At 46.2% G+C, this 21,122-nt stretch overlaps 1 protein-coding gene across 1 annotated transcript in view; it reads right to left on the reverse strand.

Moving 5' to 3' along the window:
- Positions 1–21,122, reverse strand: part of MYZAP (myocardial zonula adherens protein) — an 89,440-nt gene that overhangs the window by 65,922 nt on the left and 2,396 nt on the right. The window contains exons 2-3 of the mRNA XM_060618405.3: positions 13,315–13,401; positions 160–315 (exon numbers count right to left, since the gene is read on the reverse strand). Coding sequence (XP_060474388.2) covers positions 160–315; positions 13,315–13,401 — 243 coding nt within the window. The remainder of the gene's footprint in view (positions 1–159; positions 316–13,314; positions 13,402–21,122) is intronic.

The following is a 21,122-nucleotide window of genomic DNA, read 5'->3' on the forward strand; positions in this document are numbered from 1 at the left end:
AACATTACCATAAAGGTATGTAGAAATATTTCCACCCAAAACGGTGACGCTAGGAATTCTTCCAAAATGTCTTAATACGTTCACATCGATGCTTCTGACTCCACCTTCTCACATGCTACAAAAAGAGGATAAACAAACAAAAGTCCTTAAATGACTCACGTCTTTGATGTAGTTCATCTCTTCTTTCAGCTGATTGGTGGACCACCCATACACCACCATTTCTTTCTGTTCGTTGGGATCTGATCTCCGCACGACACCGTAGACAACACCCTGGGGAAGTTTCCTGGTCGGTTCTCCATTGCTTAAGTCAGGACGCTAAGAAGGTGGAAAGGAGAAAAGGGTAATGATCATTTAGGCCTCGTGGAAACAGCTGTGATAATGGGTGCACCATATATGGCTATGTGGGCTGTGCTGGCACAGAGGAGCCCAGTGGCAAGGAGAAACAGGGGAAACCCTGCCTGCTAGCTGTTCTCCCACTGGCACCCAGCATGGGTGGAGCCAGCCTTTTACTGTAGAGGAAGGGTACCTTTCTCAAATTTCTACAGAAACCCTAACCACCCACCCAAGAGTGGGCACCTTGCCCCGGAGCAGGGCACCTTTCTCATTCTTACAAAGGTGCCAGACAGACCTGTGTTGTCCATCATGACAACATCAAGTGCCTGCATTCTCACATTCCTAGTAAGCTGGTAATGCTGCTTTTCCCCTGATCTCGGTTCCTCCGTGTGCCCTCAACCTCATCACAAAACACATCACTTGCAATACAGGAGGCTGAGATAGTGGGAGAAGAATGTGGGCTGCCCCCTGGCAGCCACATTATCCCCTGAGGTCAGGACTGACTCTGGAGCCCGCTCTGAGAAAAGGAGGTGGGGGTGAGTACACAACCTGCTGTGACCATTCATGAAATATTTCTGAAAAACCAGGCAGAGGCAGCATGACTTCACTCCAAAACCATCTTCCTGTGCCTTACTTCCTTCACCTGAAGCTTTGCTCAGGGTTGAAATGCAAATACCCTCGGGAAGGCGTAACATGGCCAAGTCCCAACACCCATGTAGACTATGAAGGCTCAAGAAGTGGGAGAAAGGGAACTTAAGATCTGTTCAGCCTCTACTATAGGTTGGGTGTGCCCCTTAGTACACCTAAGTTGTGAAGACAACCACCCTATGACGTGGCAATTGTCCTCTCCACTTTACAGCTAAGAAAAACAAAGCTCAGAGAGGTTAAATAACTTGCTGATAGTCACAGATCTAGATTCAAGACCAATTCTGTGTGACACAAAGTATACTTCCCCATACTGCAGGCTCTGTTAGATGCAGGGGGATGGAGTCAGCCTCCACAGCATAGAAGGGCGAGAAAAACCCAGGGACTGAGACTTCACAGACAAACCGGCCTACGTCCTATATCCCCTTGGGCTAACCCTGGTACTTTGGCAATCACCATGCAGAAGCCTGAATTCCATAAGAGCGACTCTGCCCTCCCACTGATTTTTAAGCCACTTTTGCAAAAATTCCTTCCATGCAACTCACACCATATTTTTTGGCAGGCAAAACTGTCATTTGCATTTTAAAATCATTCATCTGTGGCAGAATGAAAATCTTGTAAGTCCATTTCTTTAAACTTTGTCAAAGAAAAGTCTAGAAAGATACATGGCAAATTATTAACAGTAATGACCTCTAAGGAGGGGACACTGGGGTGGGCGGGGATACTGGGTATCGGGGTGACTTTCAATTCTCTCTTTATACCCTTTTGTATTGTTTCTCTTTGATGGGAGCTTTTTTTAAAAAAAAAAAAACTAAAAAACAAAACACCCATTGCTTCCACCCTTCCATACATACTTGGTAAGACATAAGGAATTATGATGCTCTGCATTTACTTCCAGAAAATGATTCCACTTGAGGCCTTCATGTTTGGGCCCCACAGGCACTAATGTAACTCCTGAAATGTGTACATAAATTTAGATGAAGACGTTGTCAGATGGCTCTTGGTGGAATGATGAGCTGCGAGTCCAGGCCTCTGGTTTCCCAGACATAAAATTAGGAAGAGGAAAAGCTCTAATGAAACTCTCTATGTACCAGGAAACAAAAGCAAACTCTTTCAGTCAGACCCCACCCACTTCCTGAAAAACAAGCTGAGGCTGACAGAAGCAGAAATGCATTTCTGCAGAGCAAAGCCTTTCCCATATGGACCGGCTTTCAGGAAAAGGCTCAGGTGGCCGCACGCAGACCACTCTGCCTCCCTGCCCTGCCGGGACACGAGAACCACCGCCTAGGGAAGAAAACACACAAAATGTCACGGACAACACAACAAGGTCTATGAAATTCATGGACCTAACGGTTACCCACGTGAACAGATAGCGAAGATCTGTTAAGTGAGAACCAGTCATTTCCCTATTCTTGTTTTTTTTTTCTTTTAAATGTCTGTTTGTGTGTATAAAACATTGGAAAGGATGGAACCCAGACTTTTAATACCAGTGTCTTCAGTTAAAACAGGATTTCATTTTTTCCTTTATGCCTCTTAGCCAAAAAAAGGGGGGGGGGGATTATTTTTGAATGGACAGCTTTCATTTCAACTTTCAAAAAACTAAACCTAAAAGAATATTACAAAGTCAGGGACTAAATAAGAGCCCAGAGAAGGTCCATGAGGATGGGCCATTCCCCGAGGAGAGGGTTCCTGAGGCAGTGTAAGCAGAAACTGTACTGTGACGGGGACAGGGAAGAGATGTTTGCCAAGAAAGCACAGGGGATCAATATTTGTTGTCTGCTTTATTATACAGTATTTTCTTTAATCCTCACAATAACCCTACCATGTAAATATTAGTTCTTCCAAAGTGCAACATCCAAGTGCCTGAGTACATCTTCCCAAATCTAAGCTCTTCCCTTGACCACAAAGCCTTCAAAATAGCTAAGAGTCAAGAGTGAAATTGAAAGTCATGTCTCCATGCGGCAGCCCAAACCTCAGGGGCAGGGAAGCCAAGACCATGGCCCCCAGTCCGGTAGGGCTACTGGGAAGAGGCAGGCTCAGGATGGGGAGGCCCTCGTCCAGCCTCCTGGGATCCGTCTTCCCCTCTGCCCTCACTGCCTCCTTTCTGTTCCTTTATCAGCAAACCTCTCCTTCTCACCACAGGGCATTATGCGGGCTATTCCCTCTGCACACGGTGCCCACTGGTGGGCTGAAATGTCTCTCCTTCAAGGCCTCTTCAGACTGGTTAGGCCTCTACACCCTCACCACAACCACAGTGGAGTGATTATTAGTATCGTCATCTATGTAAGGCCTGCTCCCCAATCCACTGGGCCTCCTTTGTCTTCTTTTCCATCATAATCCCTGACATCTCACAGTGACAGACACTCGATGAGTTTCTCAATAAGTGTTTGCTGAATAAAGAGGGAGTTTTAGAAGTTGGAAGAGGTTCTGGGGAATTTCCCAGTATACATAAATACAGTCCAGCTGAAGGGAACACCCTCTGATCTTCTTAGAGGGAGGGACAGGGAGCTGCGGTTTGCCCCCATCATAAAATCTCTAGGAGTTGCAAAGGAGCCCGAGACTGCTATCATTGTGATGAAATGTAAATAAGCTCTTGGTGAAAAATTGGAGAACACAGGAAAAAGAGAAGAGAAGAGAAAAGAAGAGAAGAGAAGAGAACAAACAAAAGGAAAGGAAAGGAAAGGAAAGGAAAGAAAGAAAAGAGAAAAGAAAAGAAAAGAAAAGAAAAGAAAAGAAAAGAAAAGAAAAAGAAATGAAAAGAGCTGGCATGTTTGGCACTGTGACCATGGCTGAATTTTTCTCCTCTCGGGTCCTTTAAAATATCTCCCTATAAGATAAATATTAGTTTTTTTAGGCATGATAAGAGCATTGCGATTATATTAAGAGATAGCCTTTATCTTTTAGAGAAACATGCTTAAATATTTATGATATCTGGGATACAGGGTGAAGGAAGCAGACAGGAGTACAGACAGAGCAGGACTGAGCATGGGTCGAGGGCTTCAGGGCTGAGTGAAGGGTCAGTGATTTATCACATGATTCAGTTTCCTTTTGGAGATGTTTGAAAGTCTCTGTAATTAAATTTTTTTAACTTCTTTATAATGCTGCTTGGTTGATATTAAAATATCAAATTCTTAAAAATGTCCTAGGCCTAATAAAAGCCTCCTGGGTATGAAACAGTAGTAGGCAAAATTGTCTTGAAAACCAAAGCCCTAACAAATATATGAAATGAAAACAAAGTCCGTGACAAAGAAGGGAAAAGGTAACAGCCAACTGAAATGCATCCCATAACCCCTACGTGAAATGCAGCATAATTAACAGCAGGCATAATCTATCTGTTTCGATAGAGAATCTCTCTCTCAGTTAAACTGTTCCCTGGGATGTACTCAGAGCTGACAACTTACTTACATGCTCATGCCTGTAGAAAGTGCCTTAGAAAGACAGAGAAACTACAGAAAAGTTACTCCCCACCTAAATTCCTGCTGCAAGGGCTTTATCGCTGCTGGAGAACAAGGGTCAGAGAGGTAATAGGCAACCACATTTCCCAAACCGGAAATCAGAATATTTGATCTTACATGACATGAGCTCCACAATGCAGAGACTCAATCTGCTGTGTTCACTGTAGTATCCCCAATACTCGGCATAAAGAGATGCTCAATAAATACGTTTGAAGGAAGGAAGGAAGACAGAATGTTTGGAATTGGGTCTGTGACAGAAATTTTGGAGAACCTGGTCATCTGAAACACTGATCTTCACCAAGGAAGAAAATCCTTTGGTGAAGAAAGGGTCTCAGGGAAGAAGTAACAGCAGACACACAGCTTAACATAAATCCAAACCAATGGTGGTAACCCAGCCCCAGAGACCAGGACGGGCAGTGGTCACATGTCCAGTCAGCCCAAATGACTTAGATGGACCATTACATGAAGTACATGACATGCCAACTAGAAGCTGAGTTATTTCCAAACCTTCTTGCTTTGAACTTCTCCTTCCAGCCAGAGGGCAGCAGCTGATGCAGGGACTGCTGAGCAATGAGCCAGGGGCATCCCACCCATCTTGCAGGCAGAGTGCTGGGGCCTGTCTGACCTGTGTGCCCATCCTAGAAAATTACTAGTCCCTAATCATTACTCACTTGTGACACCGTTTTGTCTCCTTGGAACAAGAACCAACAATATAGCTGAGCCGGAGAGCCTTCCCACAGCCTGGGAGAGAAGCAGGGAGGGGAGGGACAGACCAGTCTCCTCAAGGAAATGGAAATCTCTGGCTTATTAAGGTACTTGTCATTTCTGTGCATCTCAGACTGAAGAGACCATTTTATATAAAATCATCATGTCATGCTTGGACACAGACCAATAGTTTTGAATGCTTAACGATGAGAAGGAAAAGAAAATCCTCTAGCCAAGCAGAAATCCCCAAGAGACTGTAGTTCTAATAATAGTATCCTGATAGGAGGTAACTTCTTACAGATATTGTCTTCTAGCTTCTAAGCAGACAACAGCTCCTTAGGCCCAACAACTCCAGGGAAAATGAAAAGAGTATCTGGAGAAGAAAATCAGGAATTCTTTTGCTAGAACTCAGTCATAGAGTACACACCTTAGATAACCTTGACTGATAAAATATAAATATCCTAGACAGACTTTTCCTGATAGGAGAAAGTGTGCAAGTTGACATTCCCATGGCAACATGGCCATGGCACAGACCCAAGTGAGAACCGCAAATCCACCGTGTATTAGCTGCATGGCTCTGTGCTAGTTATTTACTGCACTGACTTTCAGGGTCCTGAACAGTACAGGGGGGATAACACCACCCACTTCAGAGGCTGGTTCCAGAAATACACAGAATAATGTACACAAAACCCGGTGTATGCCATGGGCCATACCAGTAGATTCTGATAGATTCTAGCATTAGTGGTGGTGTCATGTCTTTATATTTCTGAGTATCTAGGATCTTGCTAAAGTCTACGTGTTTGTCTGGATGCTTCTGTCTGTCTGCTTCCCTCTTATTGGGCCTTTTTGCTCTTTTCATCCCAGCCATCAGACTTGCTGTGACAGAGGAATGTTCACCCCTTGACTGGCCTTGTTTCTCTGCACGGGAAGACAATCACAGTCTCAGGAGGTCAGGAAAAAAGAAAAGAGAAGAGCTGTGTGGTCCAGTGGGTCTAGAAATGATACCCCACCCTTCTGTGGTGTCTGAGAAGGCTCGGGCCTGGTATACTGCTGCAGCAGCCGGCACAGCCCTGGCCTTACTTGAAATCACAGCCACTACACCTTTCCTCTTTTACCGATGGACTTCTCATATGTATTCAGTTGAATAAGGAGTTCCACAGCTAGAGAAATTTGGAAAAACAGTGACTCCAGGCTAATATTTACATTTGCTGGAAGAGAAAACTAAGGCCCAGAGATGACTCGCCTGGCCAGGCCACCATTGCGAAGGAACCAGCACTAGAACCCAGGCCTCTGCCCATCCTCATAGGGCTGCTCTCTCTGAGAGGCACGTGGAGTCCTGCACACCCTCAGCACAGCCCTGACCTCGATCTGAATCCTGGCAGGACACTCCCTCCCCTGGCAACATCCCATGATGTTGTATAAACAGTCACACCAAGGACAAGGATGAGGACTCAGCATGCTTACTCATCCAGGGCTTTTAAGGGAAAGGGGACAATAAAACTGAATGGCAAGGGTTTCCTCCTTTGAAACATTACACTGGGGTATGAAAGTTCCCCATTTTTCATACATACACCTGGACCTGCTCTCCCTCACCAGAGTTCTTAAAGGTCTAAAGAGAGACAGCTTCTTTAAAAACACAAGTCACTAAAGGACATCTACAATGGCAGCATGTTAACAGCTACTGAAAATATCATCTGCTTCAAATTACCCTGTCACTTTGCAAAAGACTTCACTATCACACAGACTCAGAATTGGGAGAGCTCAGGTCATGTTCACTAAAATTCAAGCATGCAGTGAGACCCCAATTTAACTGATAAATCTGCAACAGCTGGTGTTAGTTCTGTCTCTTACTGCTATGTGTGTGTCTAAGAATACAATGCATATAGAGTTACATGGAACAGGGGTATATACACTCACAAAATTCTTTGAAAATGATAGGGAGTTAATTTCAAAATATTCTACACCAATGTGAATTTTAATATTCAACAATTTTGTAAACATTATACTCCACATTTACCAATTTCTGAACATGAAATTTGTGCCCACAAACTAATAGCATTTCCTCTCCCATATTTTTAATGATTTTTAATATATAAATAAAAGCCCATGACTAATTTATCTGACTTGTTGATACAACTTAAGTTAACATTCCACAGGGGCACCTGGGTGGCTCAGTCAGTTAAGCGTCCGACTTCGGCTCCGGTCATGATCTCAAAGTTTGTGAATTTGAGCCCCGCGTCAGGCTCTGTGCTGACAGCTCAGGGCCTAGAGACTGCTTTTGATTCTGGGTCTCCCTCTCTCTCTCTGCCGTTCCCCAACCCCCCGCCTCATGCTCTCTCACGCTCTCTCTCTCTCAAAAATAAATAAACATTAAAAAAAATTTAAGATAACATTCTACAAAGAAACTTGTTACAGGTTGAATTGTGTCCTGCAAAAAAAAAAAAAAAATGTGTTGTACCCCCTAAACCCCAGTACCTCAGAATCTGACCTTATTTGCAGATAGGGTGAATTAAAATGAGGTTATTGGAGTGAGTCCTAATCCAGGATAATGGGTATCCTCACAAAAAGGAGAAAATTTGGATACAGACACACACACCAGAAGAATGCCACAGGAACGCAGGGTTATGCAGCCACAAGCTAGGGACCGCCAGAACCATCAGCAGCTGGAAGAGGCAAGGAAGGATTCTTCTAGAGCCTGCAGAGAGAGCATGGCCCTGCTGACGGACACCTTGAGCCCAGACTTCTATCCTCCAAAGCTGTGAGACAATGAATTTCTGTGGATTAAGCCATGCAGTTCATGGTACTTTGCTATGGCAGCCCAAGAAGCTAATACAAAAACCGAATCTTAAGTCACTCTTTAAGCACTTATTATGTGAAAGGCAGGGAGCTAGGCTCTGGGAAACAAAATAAAAAGACATACCCTCGTTTCAAATGGCTCTGGGTGAAATATACATGAAGAACAAATGTTAGGAAAACACAATCATCCTCACTGGTCATCAGGCAATGGGAATGTGAGATGCCTCAAGAGGCTCTAAAACAGAAGAAGAATGGGGTCAGAACCCTTTCTAAATGAGAATACCTATGTTCCATTCCAAACGTAATGTAGCCTAGAATTTTCTGGGTTCATACAAATAATCCAGATTTCATATGTTTAAATACCAAAATAATGGTAATGTGGTGATTAAATATCTGTATTCTAAAAAATACCACCATGTGGAGAACACAGAAAACTGGCATGGCCAAGAGCTGACGGGTAGGGTGAGCAACTCCCCAGAAAGCTCAGTGCCGTGACAGCATGAGTTCTCTGAGGTCAAGTCTGCTGAGAGAGGAGACCAAGCCTAAGGATATGGCAGATGGATGCTCAGATTTATGGAGAAGGACCTAAGGACAGCAAACAAAGATGCTGCAGGCACAGCCTAAGAGGAAGATGCCGGAGAGACAGTTGCAGGAAGGGGCATGACTCCTGGAGGGTCTGATGGAGAAAAGCAAAGAAAGGACTGGGCTTGGCACTCAAAGAGCTGAGATTTGGTATTGAGTCACTGCCTCTGTAATCAGTATTACAGGGCACTGTGGGGGTCAATCCCATATATTAGCTCAGTTACTCTTTGCAACCAGGCCTTACTGTGCTTCCTTTCAGGGTAAGTAAACCAAGTAGCAGAGAAATAAGTGTTTGGGAGCTCAACTGTGGCCTGCAAAAGGCAGTCTCGGGGCAGTAGGTACCTTCTATAAGAGAAGGACTAAAAGCAGCAGGCAGGAATGGTCTGCCACAGGGCAGGAAGCCTCTCGCATATGCCCCAGGAACCCAGAACTCCAAAGAAAGACACTGCCTCTGCTGTGATTGCTCCCAGAAGTCTCCAAACACACCATCACAAAGCTGGGGAAAATATACCATCTGCCACACCCTGCCTCTGTGAGTGAGTGATTCCTCTCCAGTGATTTCAGGAAGAGTGCACAGAAGAATGACCCAAATGGCAGGGCATCTATGTGTGGCCAGCTGCCCCATGGAATCCCAGGCCCTGAAAATACACTCAGCACCTTCCATGACTGTGTTAAAGAATAAGGCCCAGGCCTGCCCCCAGTCAGCTACAGCTCTAACAGGGTCCTGGATATTGTCTGAGCAGTGTCGCTTCATCAGAAGCCCATCAGGCCTTTGGTATCTTTCCGCTTCCATACCTGAGCGAGCTCCAATCCCCCCACCTTTGCACACCACGGGCCCCTCCAAGGAACCCAAGTCATCTCACCAGGGAAGGTCATCCAGAGTTCTTGGCACCTTGCAGTTTTGAGGGTTATGGTGTCCCAGGGAGGGGCAACAATGCTGATGGCACATGAGAGCAGGCAATCCCTTTCAGGGCCTCCTTGCTCGTGCCTGGCCTCTGGCTCCCAGTGACTCAAGTCCAGGAATCTGGCCAGAACATGGTGACGGAACCACTCAGAACAGCCTCACAGTTACCACCCGTACCTTCGAGTGCAACCACCACCCAAGGACGTCAGTCCTGGGGAAGCAGCCGGCCCAACCCTCTCCCTGTCCACGCCAGCTCTTCTGCAGTGAGTCACCAATGCATTGCAGACGGGCACTTAGGCTGCATACCGGGCCCACCCAGTGTGAGAGGGCTCACAGCACATGCTGTCTTCACAGCTTCTGCCCTGTGCTCCTCACAGCCCTGAGGTTCTCACGTACCCACAGGAGGAGCCGGGGAGAACAGGAGGGACCCTGGCCCCCACTAGCAACACTTTTGCCTGGTTTATACATGAGGGCCCAGAATAACATTTATTTTCATTTAAAAAACAAAAACAAAAAAGAGACCTATTGCTTTGAAAAGTTTGAAAAGCACTGTTTAAGACAAAGGGGCTGATCGAAGTACACGACTTGGTTACCAACTCCCGCTTGACATAGAACACATGCCTTCCATCCTTGGCAATGCTTGATTCCTCTTAGTGGGGACGCACCCTCCAAGGGCTCATAGCACCAGGGTCAGTGCCCTTCATCAACATCTGCCCAGGCACACGGCTCAGATCTAACTCCAACAGAGCAAATCTCCCACCTCCCGTGCCATGCATATGGGGCAGCCACTACGGCCCTTGTCCTGTCACTCTCTCCAGCTTAGGCCACCCCCTCAAAAAGTGCTCCTTCGGGTCATCTGGGTGGCTCAGTTGGTTAAGTGTCTGGTTCCGGCTCAGGTCACAACCTCACGATTCGTGAGTTTGAGCCCCACATCAGCCTCTACCAGTGCTGACAGCTCAGAGCCTGGAGGCTGTTTCAAATTCTGTGTCTCCCTCTCTCCCTGCCTCTCCCCCACTTGCGCATGCACGCATGCTCTCTCAAAAATAAACACTAAAACAATTTAAAAACAACAACACAAAAAGTGCTCCTTCCGATTCCTCGTGCGCTGAGCAGCCCATAAGCTCCTGATCACAGCTCAGGGCCAGTTCTCTAAAAGAACAGTCAGGGCAGCAGAGAGGGCAGAAGGGGACACCCCCCAGCAGCACAGCACCCCATTCAATCTAGTCAACAACAGGGATCCAGCTGGGTCGTTTGGGTTAGGAGCTTTTACCCCCAAACTTTTTCTTCAGACAATGTTCAAAGCTACACACAGGTTGAAAAAATGGTTTGACTATATAACCAAAGCACCATCATCACAAGGAAGAGTCACATTTAGTTTAATAATATCTAACATGTGGTTCATATTCAAAAGTGTACTGTTATCCCATTATGACTTTTACACTTTTTTTTATTTTTTTGATCCCTGATCTAACCAAGCTTCACTTGTTACATTTGATGTTAACTCTTCCTAGCCTCCCTTTGGCCAACCGTTTTTAAAGAATGTCCCACATTTTGGGATTTGCTATTCCCTCATTACTAGATTCAGCTGAAACCATCTGGCACAAATATCACACAGGTGATACTGTGCTTTACTTGACTGCATCACCTCGGAAGCCCACAGACCAGGTTGGCCCACTACTGCTAAAGCTAGATTGGACCACGTGGTTGAAGCGCTGGCTCCCAGACTGCACCACTGTGCCTTTGCTTTTTTAATGTTTATTTTTGAGGAAGAGAGAGAGAGAGAGAGAGAGAGAGAGAGAAAGTGAGCGAGCACGAGAGCAGGGGAGGAGCAGGGAGAGGGGGAGACAGAGGATCTGAACTGGGCTCAGAATTAACAGCAGAGAGCCTGATGCGGGGCTCCAACTCATGAACCGAACCGTGAGATCATGACCTGAGACAAAGTCGGATGCTTAACCGACTTGGCCACCCAGGGGCCCCTCTGTGTTTTGAGTGTGGAAGTGAAAGTAATCTATGAGGTGACACTCTGGGACCATGTGAAAATACTGCTCTACAATAACCTTCCACTAACAAGTCTTTGCATCCACTGAGGAACCAACCTGGGGTTATAAAATAGGGACTTTCCAAATTTGTCAGTTGAAGTTCTATAAAAGAGCTTTTGCTTTTTAAATCTCTGATGATTACTGTAAACTACTGAATCTTTTTTTTTAATTATTCAATGTGTCAAAGCCCATTACTGTCATCATTTTCTGATGGAATTTTGTTGTGAAGTTTGTTGTAAGTTTTGATGTAAAGTTGTTCCAATTTTGCCAGTGCAGTGAGACCACTTTCAAACCAGCTTCTGGGTCCTTTGCTCTGACCCCATTTGGGTGAGTGCCATCTTGCTTTCCGGCATGAGATGTTCCAGGTTCACCAGGCACTTGCCTTGTTCCCACCTGCAACCAGCCATTTTTCTGGATCCTTTGGTGGGACTTCTCCTCTCTCTTTAAGCAGATAAGCAACTCTACATTCTCTAACTTTGCACCTAATCATAACCTCATTTTCCTTCCTCCTTCCTTTCTCTGTCACTCATTATTAAAATTAGTTCAGGCAGCTTGGTCCTTAGAGAAAGCAGGGAAAAGAGCCTAAGAGAAGGGAAGGAGAGACAAAGCCCAACAGTAAATTTAGGGACATGATCAACCATTTACCACTCAATGAAGAGCTTCCTTTTCCACAGGTGGCCACGTGTGGTCAACTTCACAGCAAGGCTTGTCATTGTCATTCCATTTATAAAACTTATATGATCATATATTAAATCATTTCACTGTTTTCTTTTATACTTACACAAAATATACACACAAGAAAAATTACTACCTAACCCCTGGCACTCTCATCCCCTTCTCTTGCTCTAGGTGTCTCCATCAGCACTTACTACCTTCTAAACTCCATAAAATATGCTTTATTTAAAAATTTTCATTCTCCTTCCAACTGGAAGATAAGTTTGGTGAGTGACAGGCATGTTTTTGCTCACTGCTTTGTTCACTACTCTACTCACAGTGTAGTATATACTATGGTATACTATACACACATGCACAGCGCCTGGAATACAGTAGGCACCCCATAACTATTTGTGAATGAGAAAAATGGCTTGCCCGGGACAACAGACCCGGAAGTGAGTGGCACCTCCTATGCAGCCTTTAAGTCTCTGCTTCGGTGACTCCCCAGGCAGTCAGTTATTCCCTGCCCCGTGGTCCTGGAGCCCTTCTTGCACTTCCGGATCCTAACACTTGAGTGTCACATCAACCTTGTTCATAGGTCTGCCTCACCCGAAAACCTTCGAGCTCCTCCAAGACAAGGACAAGGTCAGACTTATCTTCATGGCCCAGCACCTAGCACAAAAATCTGATGACCTCCCCCTCCCTCCAGCCAAGTGCCCTCGCCCCGTGCCCGGGCTGCCTGCTGGGCTTTTCCTCTCCAGGAGGCCTCCACCATGAGCTGGGCCTTCCACCTCCAGCTGCTGAGAAAGGCTCAGCCGCAGGCAGCTCACAATGGGCCCTTTGACTCAACAGGACTGGGCTCTTTCAGGAAAAACTCGTTCCCTGCCACAGCACCTGCCACTAAGGCCAGCGTCCCCACAGCTTTGAGACAACACAGAGCCAGCGTTCACCAGGAAACAAGAGCAGGGGCAGGAGGCCAGCAGGGCCAGCCGGGCAGGGCAGTCTGGCTTCTGGGAAGATGGAAGATGGGGTGGCAAGGTCGAGAGGGCTTTTCATCAGCAGATCGCTGACATTCAGACTCTGTGAATACACTGGCTAGAGGACCGGGGTGGAGGGGTGGGGGGTGGACGTGCGGGATGGGGTGAAAATAAAAGAGAGTAAAGATGAGAACTTGTCAGAGCTTTGCTCGGAGACGGCTTACTTGTTCTTTTCTTTCGACCTTCTTTTCACCTGACTCTGGAGCTGGACTCTCGGGAGGTACAGTCAGCCGCAGTCTGCAGACATTTGCCTAGGAGAGACGGAAAGGAGAAGCCAGTTACAAACCCGTGCCAGAGGTACAAAGAGCTGGGTGACCTTGTGCTTCTCGGTGCCGTCTCCCCCACTTAGCAATGAGGTGATCGTACCAACCACACAGGGGACTCTGAGGATAAGACCAACGTTTGCCTGGCCCAGATCAGGCAACTCACCACCCTGCTGCTCAAAATGAGGACATTACCGAGTAATGTCATAGCATTCAAACAAACAGAAACCCAAGATGACAGATATCCTTATAAAAGGGGGAAGTTGCAGACAGACACACATACAGGGAGAACAGCATGTGAACATGCTAAAGAGAGAAGCCTGGAACAGATCACTCCCACACAACCCTTGGAAGGAACTAACCCTGTTGATACCTTGATTTTGGCTCGAGTTCTGTAACAGTATGTATAGAATGATCGTATCTCACCTGCACTGGTCAAAATACAGCTAGAGGGACAAAGGCCAAAATATACACAGTGGTGACTGGACTGTGAAAGTGCTTTCTCCTTGGCTATATATTGAACTTTTCTCTAACAGACATGTATATACAGAAGCACAAAGTTATTTAAAAGTCTATATACTCATGTTCGTATCAGCACTATGCACAATGACTGAAAGTGACACAAATGTCCATCAGTGGATGAATGGATACATAAAATGTGGTATATACACAGAACGGAATATCACACAGCCTTAAAAAGGAAGGAAATTCTGACACATGGTGCAACATGGATGAACCTTGAGGACATTATGCTAAGTGAAGGAAGCCAATCATGCAAAGACATGGGTATGACACAATGACAGCTCTCTCAGCTGTATGACTCCACTTATACAAGGTATATAGAATAGTCAAAATTCCTAGGGACAGACAGCAGATCAGTGATTGCCAGGGGCTGAGGACACAGAGAAGTGGGGAGTTATTCCTTAACAGGTATGGAGTTTCAGTTTGAGAAGATGATAACATCCTGGAGATGGATGGTGGTGATGTTTGTACAACAATGGGAATATGCTTAACGCCATATGTCTATTTCACCCCAATGTCACAGCCAGGACCTGCTGTGATTTCCCAGGGAGAAGTGATCTGGCCATTGGAAAAGCCCAAAGAGGGCCCCAGCAGCACCCAGAGTACCCAGCCCCATTGGCTTGTCCCTGTTATAGGCTGCATTGTGTCCCCCTAACATTTGTATATTGGAGTCTTAACCCCAGAACTTCAGAATGTGACCTTATTTGGAAACAGGGTCTTTACAGAGGTTATTAAGTTAAACTGAGGTCATCAGGGTGAGCCCTAATCCAAAATGACTGATATCCTTAGGGCGCCTGGGTAGCTCAGTCAGTTGAGCATCTGACTCTAGATTTTGGCTCAGGTCATGACCTCACAGTTGGTGGGTTTGAGCCCTTCATCAGGCTCTGCACCAGTAGTTCAGAACCTCCTTGGGATTCTCTCTCTCTCTCTCTCTCTCTCTCTACCCCTCTCTCTGCCCCTCTCCTACTCACTCATACACACACACTCTCTTTCTCTCACTAATTAAACAAAAAAAACTTTATAAAAAAAAACAGAAACCCAAAATGACAGATATCCTTATAAAAAGGGGAACTTGCAGACAGACACATATATAGGGAGAAGAGCATGTGAACATGCTAAAGAGAGAAGCCTGGAACAGATCACTCCTACACAGCCCTTGGAAGGAACTAACCCTGTCAATACCTTGATTTTGGACTTCTAGCTCCCAACCAGAGGATAATAAATCTCTGTTGTTTAAGCCACCTGGTTTGGAGTACTTTTTACAGCAGCCCTAGCAAATTAATATACCCCCTGACCTGGTCTGCACCCATCCACAGGGTGGCCTCTGAGCAAACCACCCTGCAGCCCACAAACCCAGAATGGGATGGGATTGTAAAAGACCTTTTAAGTCCAAACTGCCGACCTACAGAGGAACCCCCCTACCCACCAATGTACCTTCCAGGTGGGAGACTGAGGATAACATTTTCCATGCACAGGTAAAAGAGCCCATGTGGGATATATGTTAGCACTTCCACACACATGGTCACCTACCTTCGAGATACCCCATTTTGCTACCCAGCACCTCCAGCTTCCTGTTCCCTCAGAACTCCTCCCTAATGGACCTGGGGTTGCCCTCAGGGCAGGAATAGAATTCCCCTTTCTCTACACAGGCCTCCTTCCCTCTGAACCTCTTTTCTTCTGGATCTAAAAACTCCAGCTCTTTCAACTCAGTGACTTGGTTTCACAATCACTCTCCATCTTTACGTTCCTATGGGCAAGCTTCATCCCCTCATAGCCCCAGGACTACATGCCTCCAATGTGGCCAACTTTGCACCAAACCTTCAGAGCTCACCATCAGTCATGTTGGCCAAAGACAAACCACCCATTCCAGCTAGGGGGCAGCTCTCCCAGCTGACAGGCAGTAGCACCGATGGGAATCCTAGTTCTGCCAGAGAAAGGCAAACTTCTGACTCCAGGCTGCCTGGACCGGTTGAAACCAGCTGGCATTTGCACAAACATCAAAGTGTAACTCACACCAGGTAGGCAATCCAAGTCTATGATGTTCAATAATCTTCTGTGATAGGCTGCTCTAATCCATAGCATAATTTTGCAGAGAAAAGGAAGTGCTTTTCTCCTGCACCCCATCCGATGCACACACATGTATACACACGTGTGTAAATACATATACAGACTTGCACAAGTGCACACACACACACACACATACATGTGTCAACACCTACTAGCTGTTGTTGCTCCCACAACAGCAGGCTCAGCCCTGTATTCTGAGCATTGAGGAAAACTGAATCTTACTTAGTGGGAACACCACAGTTATGGGATTAGCTGTCCCTACAAGCAAGGGAATCTTCCAGTGGACCAAAAGCAGGAAGGTGGTAGATTCAGTGTATTTCATCACTAGGTTACAGAGCACCCACTACTTGTAAAATATTTTTAAGGGCAATGAGGTTACCAAGATAAAAAAGAAACAGCCATATTCCCAAGAGCTCAGAATCCAAAAACATACCCAAACAAAGCAAATAAGAACACTCAGTGTAACCAACACAAAGTCCTGAGAGGCAGGGTACCTTGGTGGTTAAGGCATGGTAGAACTGCATTTCCTTACATAGCAGTAAGAATATAAGAAAAACAATAGTCTTAACTGGACATGGGAGTATACTGAAGGCTCCTAGAGGTGACATTTGAGCTAGGTATAGAAAGATAATAAGACTTTGCAGTTCACTGAGGTTTGGAGAATCCATCATCAGAATAACAGCAAACAACTACCAGGCAAGGAATTTGCTCCAGCCTGGCCAAAGGCACAGATGTGCGAATGTTCTGAGACTGCAAGTGGGCCTGCAGCCTACACTAGAGTGAAGAGGAAAACAAACAGGTAGGGGCCAAACTCTAACAAGCTACAAATGCCTGATGGAGAAGTAAGGTCTCTAGTGGAAGACAATCAGGAGCCATTCAACAATCAAAGCCATTCCCTTTGGAGGAAGGGACTAACACTAAAATCTGAGTTCAAGGACTCAAAAAATTGAGTACTTCCCATTATATTCCATGTATTACAACATGAACAGAAAGGAAAAAATAGGGGGAGAGATCAAGCAAGCTTTGTGCTTTGTTTTTGCTATTCTTACAGTGCTTAGCATAGTATCAACACATAATGGGCACTTGCTCAGTAAATTAAATGTCAGTATGAGTTTCTTTTTAAGATGAATTAAAACACAGTCTGGGGGCGCCTGGGTGGCGCAGTCGGTTAAGCGTCCGACTTCAGCCAGGTCACGATCTCGCGGTCTGTGAGTTCGAGCCCCGCGTCGGGCTCTGGGCTGATGGCTCGGAGCCTGGAGCCTGTTTCCGATTCTGTGTCTCCCTCTCTCTCTGCCCCTCCCCCGTTCATGCTCTGTCTCTCTCTGTCCCAAAAATAAATAAAAAACGTTGAAAAAAAAAAATTAAAAAAAAAATAAATAAATAAATAAAACACAGTCTGAAACTCCCCAGAGAGCCTTCCACTTTCTTCAAACCAGCCCCTCTGGTAGGGACAACAGGGAGGAGCAGCTAGTATTCAAGCCTCCTCCACATGAAAATTCACAACAAAGCCTTGTCTGCAACTCAGGGCACCTGGGAGCTCCCCCAAGTCCTCTGGGGCTTTGTTTCTGACCTACCCACCCCCTCTTTGTGGAGGCAGAAGGCTGGGTCTCCATCTATGGGGGAATCTAGAGATCCACATACCATCATGCTCTCAGCCTCAGCACCTGGGCTTACCAAAGAGAAAACTATCATCTCGAATAAAAAGGGGTGGAGAAGATGACCCAGGGATGGGGTGGGGGTGGATGGTCTTGCTAATCAGTTTACAAAGATTTCCCTAAGGAAATTAGCCAAATGTATTTACATTTCTCTAAGGCCTGGTCCACTTTGTGACTGTGGGTTCCTGCCCAGTTCCACCTAACAAGAGCAGGTGTGGTCCCTGTGGTTGTGGCTGGAAGGACACACACCACACTCTGCTCAGCACAAGCATAAAATCTTTGGAGTATGTGGGTCAGGCTATGTGAGACACGGCATGCCCCACCTGGAGTAGGCCTCTTAGCTCAGCTGTGGCCCTGAACTTGCAGGCCTGATGATCTATATCAGGGTGGGGCAAACCTTTTCTGTAGAGGGCCAAATAGTAAGTATTTAGGTTTTGCAGACCACCATAAAAAACATTCATATCTCAGAGGCAAACAAAACAAGCCAAGAGGGCCAAATATGGCCCAGGGGACAGTAGCTTATCTGCATACAGGGACACTTTTTGTAGGTGGTATAAAGTGCTCTAGAGCCCCTCTTTCCTGTGTCAGGACTGACACCAGACAAAATTCATGAAGACAAGGACAGTGAGTGCTCCTCCTTCCTGCTCTCAATGGCTCCCTTCTGGACAAGCACACAATGTGCCCAGGAATGCCATAATACAGACAGGAAATGCAGGTAAGTGAATGCACACAAAGAGCAGTGCGACCTGGGGTGTTAGGACTTCCTGCTCTGCCCCCACCCCCCCACCTTGCTCCTTCCAAACTTGAAGGAAGCTTCCAGAACACTGTCTCAGGAGGGTATTTCCAAGAAAGCTATAAGGAGACAGTGATAATTCAAGAGATAGTTCCCATTCTTGGCTGCACATTAGAATCACCTGAGGAGCTTCCTGAAAAATACTGGTGTTACTCTCTACTTTCAGACGTTCTCATTTAAACAGTCTGGCTTAAATGAGTCTGAGGCTTAGATATTTTAAGCTTCTCAGTGATTCTACATATAACTAGGGTGAACCACTGACTTAACCAATGGAATGAAACTCCAACTTGTTCAACAGGATGAGGAGACTGGAATATTTGGAGGCTTTCCCAGAACCGTCAAACTCTTCACCTGGGCCAGCACTCACATCCATCTGTCACCTGCTTCCTGCCCAGGTGAGCCAGAGGCGATGGGCTGGCTTTAGCCCAAGCTTCTCTTCCTGGTTTCCTGTTTGCCAATTGAGTGTGAAGTGTGGCTTCTTTAGGACCCTGATGACACACACCTGTTTTTACATACCAATTACACCAAGCCTGGGGAGGGAGGGTCCCTAACCCCTCTCCTCAAGTAGTTAATCACAGCCAGTGGATGCAAGCAATGACAGGGTGCACAGGCCACTAGGGGAACACGGAAAAGGAGAGTTCAGATAGGCTTCCTGGAAGCTGCCCCTTCATCAGAGAAGCATGAAAGAGGCAAGGAACAGCATGAAAGGTTTGGGAATGGCAAGAAATTTGGAATATTTGGAACAAGTGTGGGACGGGAACAAGGAAGCCTAAGGCCAGATCAGAAAGGCCTGAATGCTAAAGTAAGGAATTTGTAGCCGCTGCTGGCAGGACAAAGGGGGCTCCTGAAGCAGAGTCATTGGGCTCTGTATTTTGCATTTTAGAAAGAGCACTCTGGCCTTAAAGTGTAAGTAAGAGTCAGCAGTGTGACTGAAATTTAGCACCATCCCTCACCTCAAGCGGGGCAGAGAGAAATACCCCCGTGTGACTCTTCCGTGTGCTTGGAGAACACTGCAACTGTTCTAGGCTGGGAGAGCTCACTGCGGGAAGCCCTAAGGCCATGACGCAAGTAATTGCTTCAAGTATTTCAGATGGAACCTTTTCAACATGGTCTCTGGTTAGTTAGCCCTGGATCCACAGCTCCTTGAGCTCGATTAGGCGATTTTTAAGGCTGACTGACTTGAAAGGCTTTTCCAAGGGATCAGAAGCCGAGCATCTGGGTTTCTTGTGTGCACACTCAGTGCAGATGAACCATGACACAGACCACATATGCAGCCCTCCCACGGGGCACTGGAGACAAGGAACCAGCCAGAATCCCACTCCATACCCTCTGCAGGACAACCAAGGGATCGCTATCTTGAGTTTCCTTAAGAGTCTCCAAGACTCAGGTCTGTTCGTCCTACCTCTGACACAGGAAGATGGGTGAACCAAAGCACATATGTCATACTTTAGTGGGAGAGGCTTTTGGGCTAAGCCCTGAGGATGCCAGGGTTCCAAAACTTTGCAACTTGGTCTGTCAGGGGCTGGCTCCAGGAGGCCCTGGTGAGGAGCCAGCCTGCTTCCTGGGTGCAATGGGCCCCCTACCCACCCATCCCTGGTGGGTGCTGCAGCTAGCTAACTTCTCCCAGACACCCGATGCCATGTCCTTTCCTACAGAGCCCACAGATACAGAAGTTATGCACACAGATGTTTCTGTGAAAAGGAAGTGAGGTAAACACCTGTCTGACCCATTCAGTGGCCACCTAAGGAAAATTCTTTTGAGCCAGTCAGACAGAAATGGGACCTAGGAGAGTGTGCATTAGTGAAGGAGGGATAACTGGCAGGCCAGCTGGGTTTTGATAAAAAAAAGCCCTTGCCAAATAGAAAGAATTATCAGCAAGAGCAGGCTACGAGACAGTCCTATCCTTGTGGCCTTTTTGGGTTTGCTTCTGTTTTGTTTTTCTTTTTATGAGCCACCCAGGGGCCATGATACCGTCAACACCAGCCAAGAGTCTCTTATTATCAAGACAGTGTGATGCTGGAGGAAACTCTTGACAGATGCATGCCTCTCATCGCCCCGGCTCAACAGCTGAACCAAAAGTATTTGGCTGCACAAAGCAACATGTGCCTTCCCCCAGCAAAGAGCACAACCTGGCCACACAACTGACCTTTCATGTCAAAGGCTCATTTAGTGGGATTAACTTCATTTACAAAATTCCCTTCAAAATCATGAAGCAATGTCCATAGTATTTTTAATGTTTCCCCCCATTCTCTAAGGTCATCCTTCCATCCATGGTTCTTTTCCAGCCAATCTATCTTCCTGTTGTTGCCACAGATAAAACTATTTTTAGTGCGCAACTGAAGGTAGGGTTGTTGTTTTTTTAATTTCACAACCCGTAAATGGGTTGGCATCCGTAAATGCCACTCAGAGCTTTGCTTATCAGCTGACAGAAATTACTCTCCCACCAGTTTCCCCCCCCCCCCCTTTGAGAGATGATTTCAGATAAAAAGGAAGTACAAATTGTAGGTGGCAGCCATTGAACAAGGGATAATTGGTGACAGTCTGGTCTGGCTGCACCTCCCTGGCTGGCTGACTCAGAAAACTCCCTGTTCAGTGTCAGCTGTCACCACCATTGCTAGTTTACTTGAATATCTGGACCAACATAGCCTGGTTCCTCTGCAGTCCCTAATTTG

This window comes from Panthera onca, chromosome B3, assembly GCF_046562875.1.
Source record: "Panthera onca isolate mPanOnc1 chromosome B3, mPanOnc1 haplotype 2, whole genome shotgun sequence".
Lineage (NCBI taxonomy): Eukaryota > Metazoa > Chordata > Mammalia > Carnivora > Felidae > Panthera > Panthera onca.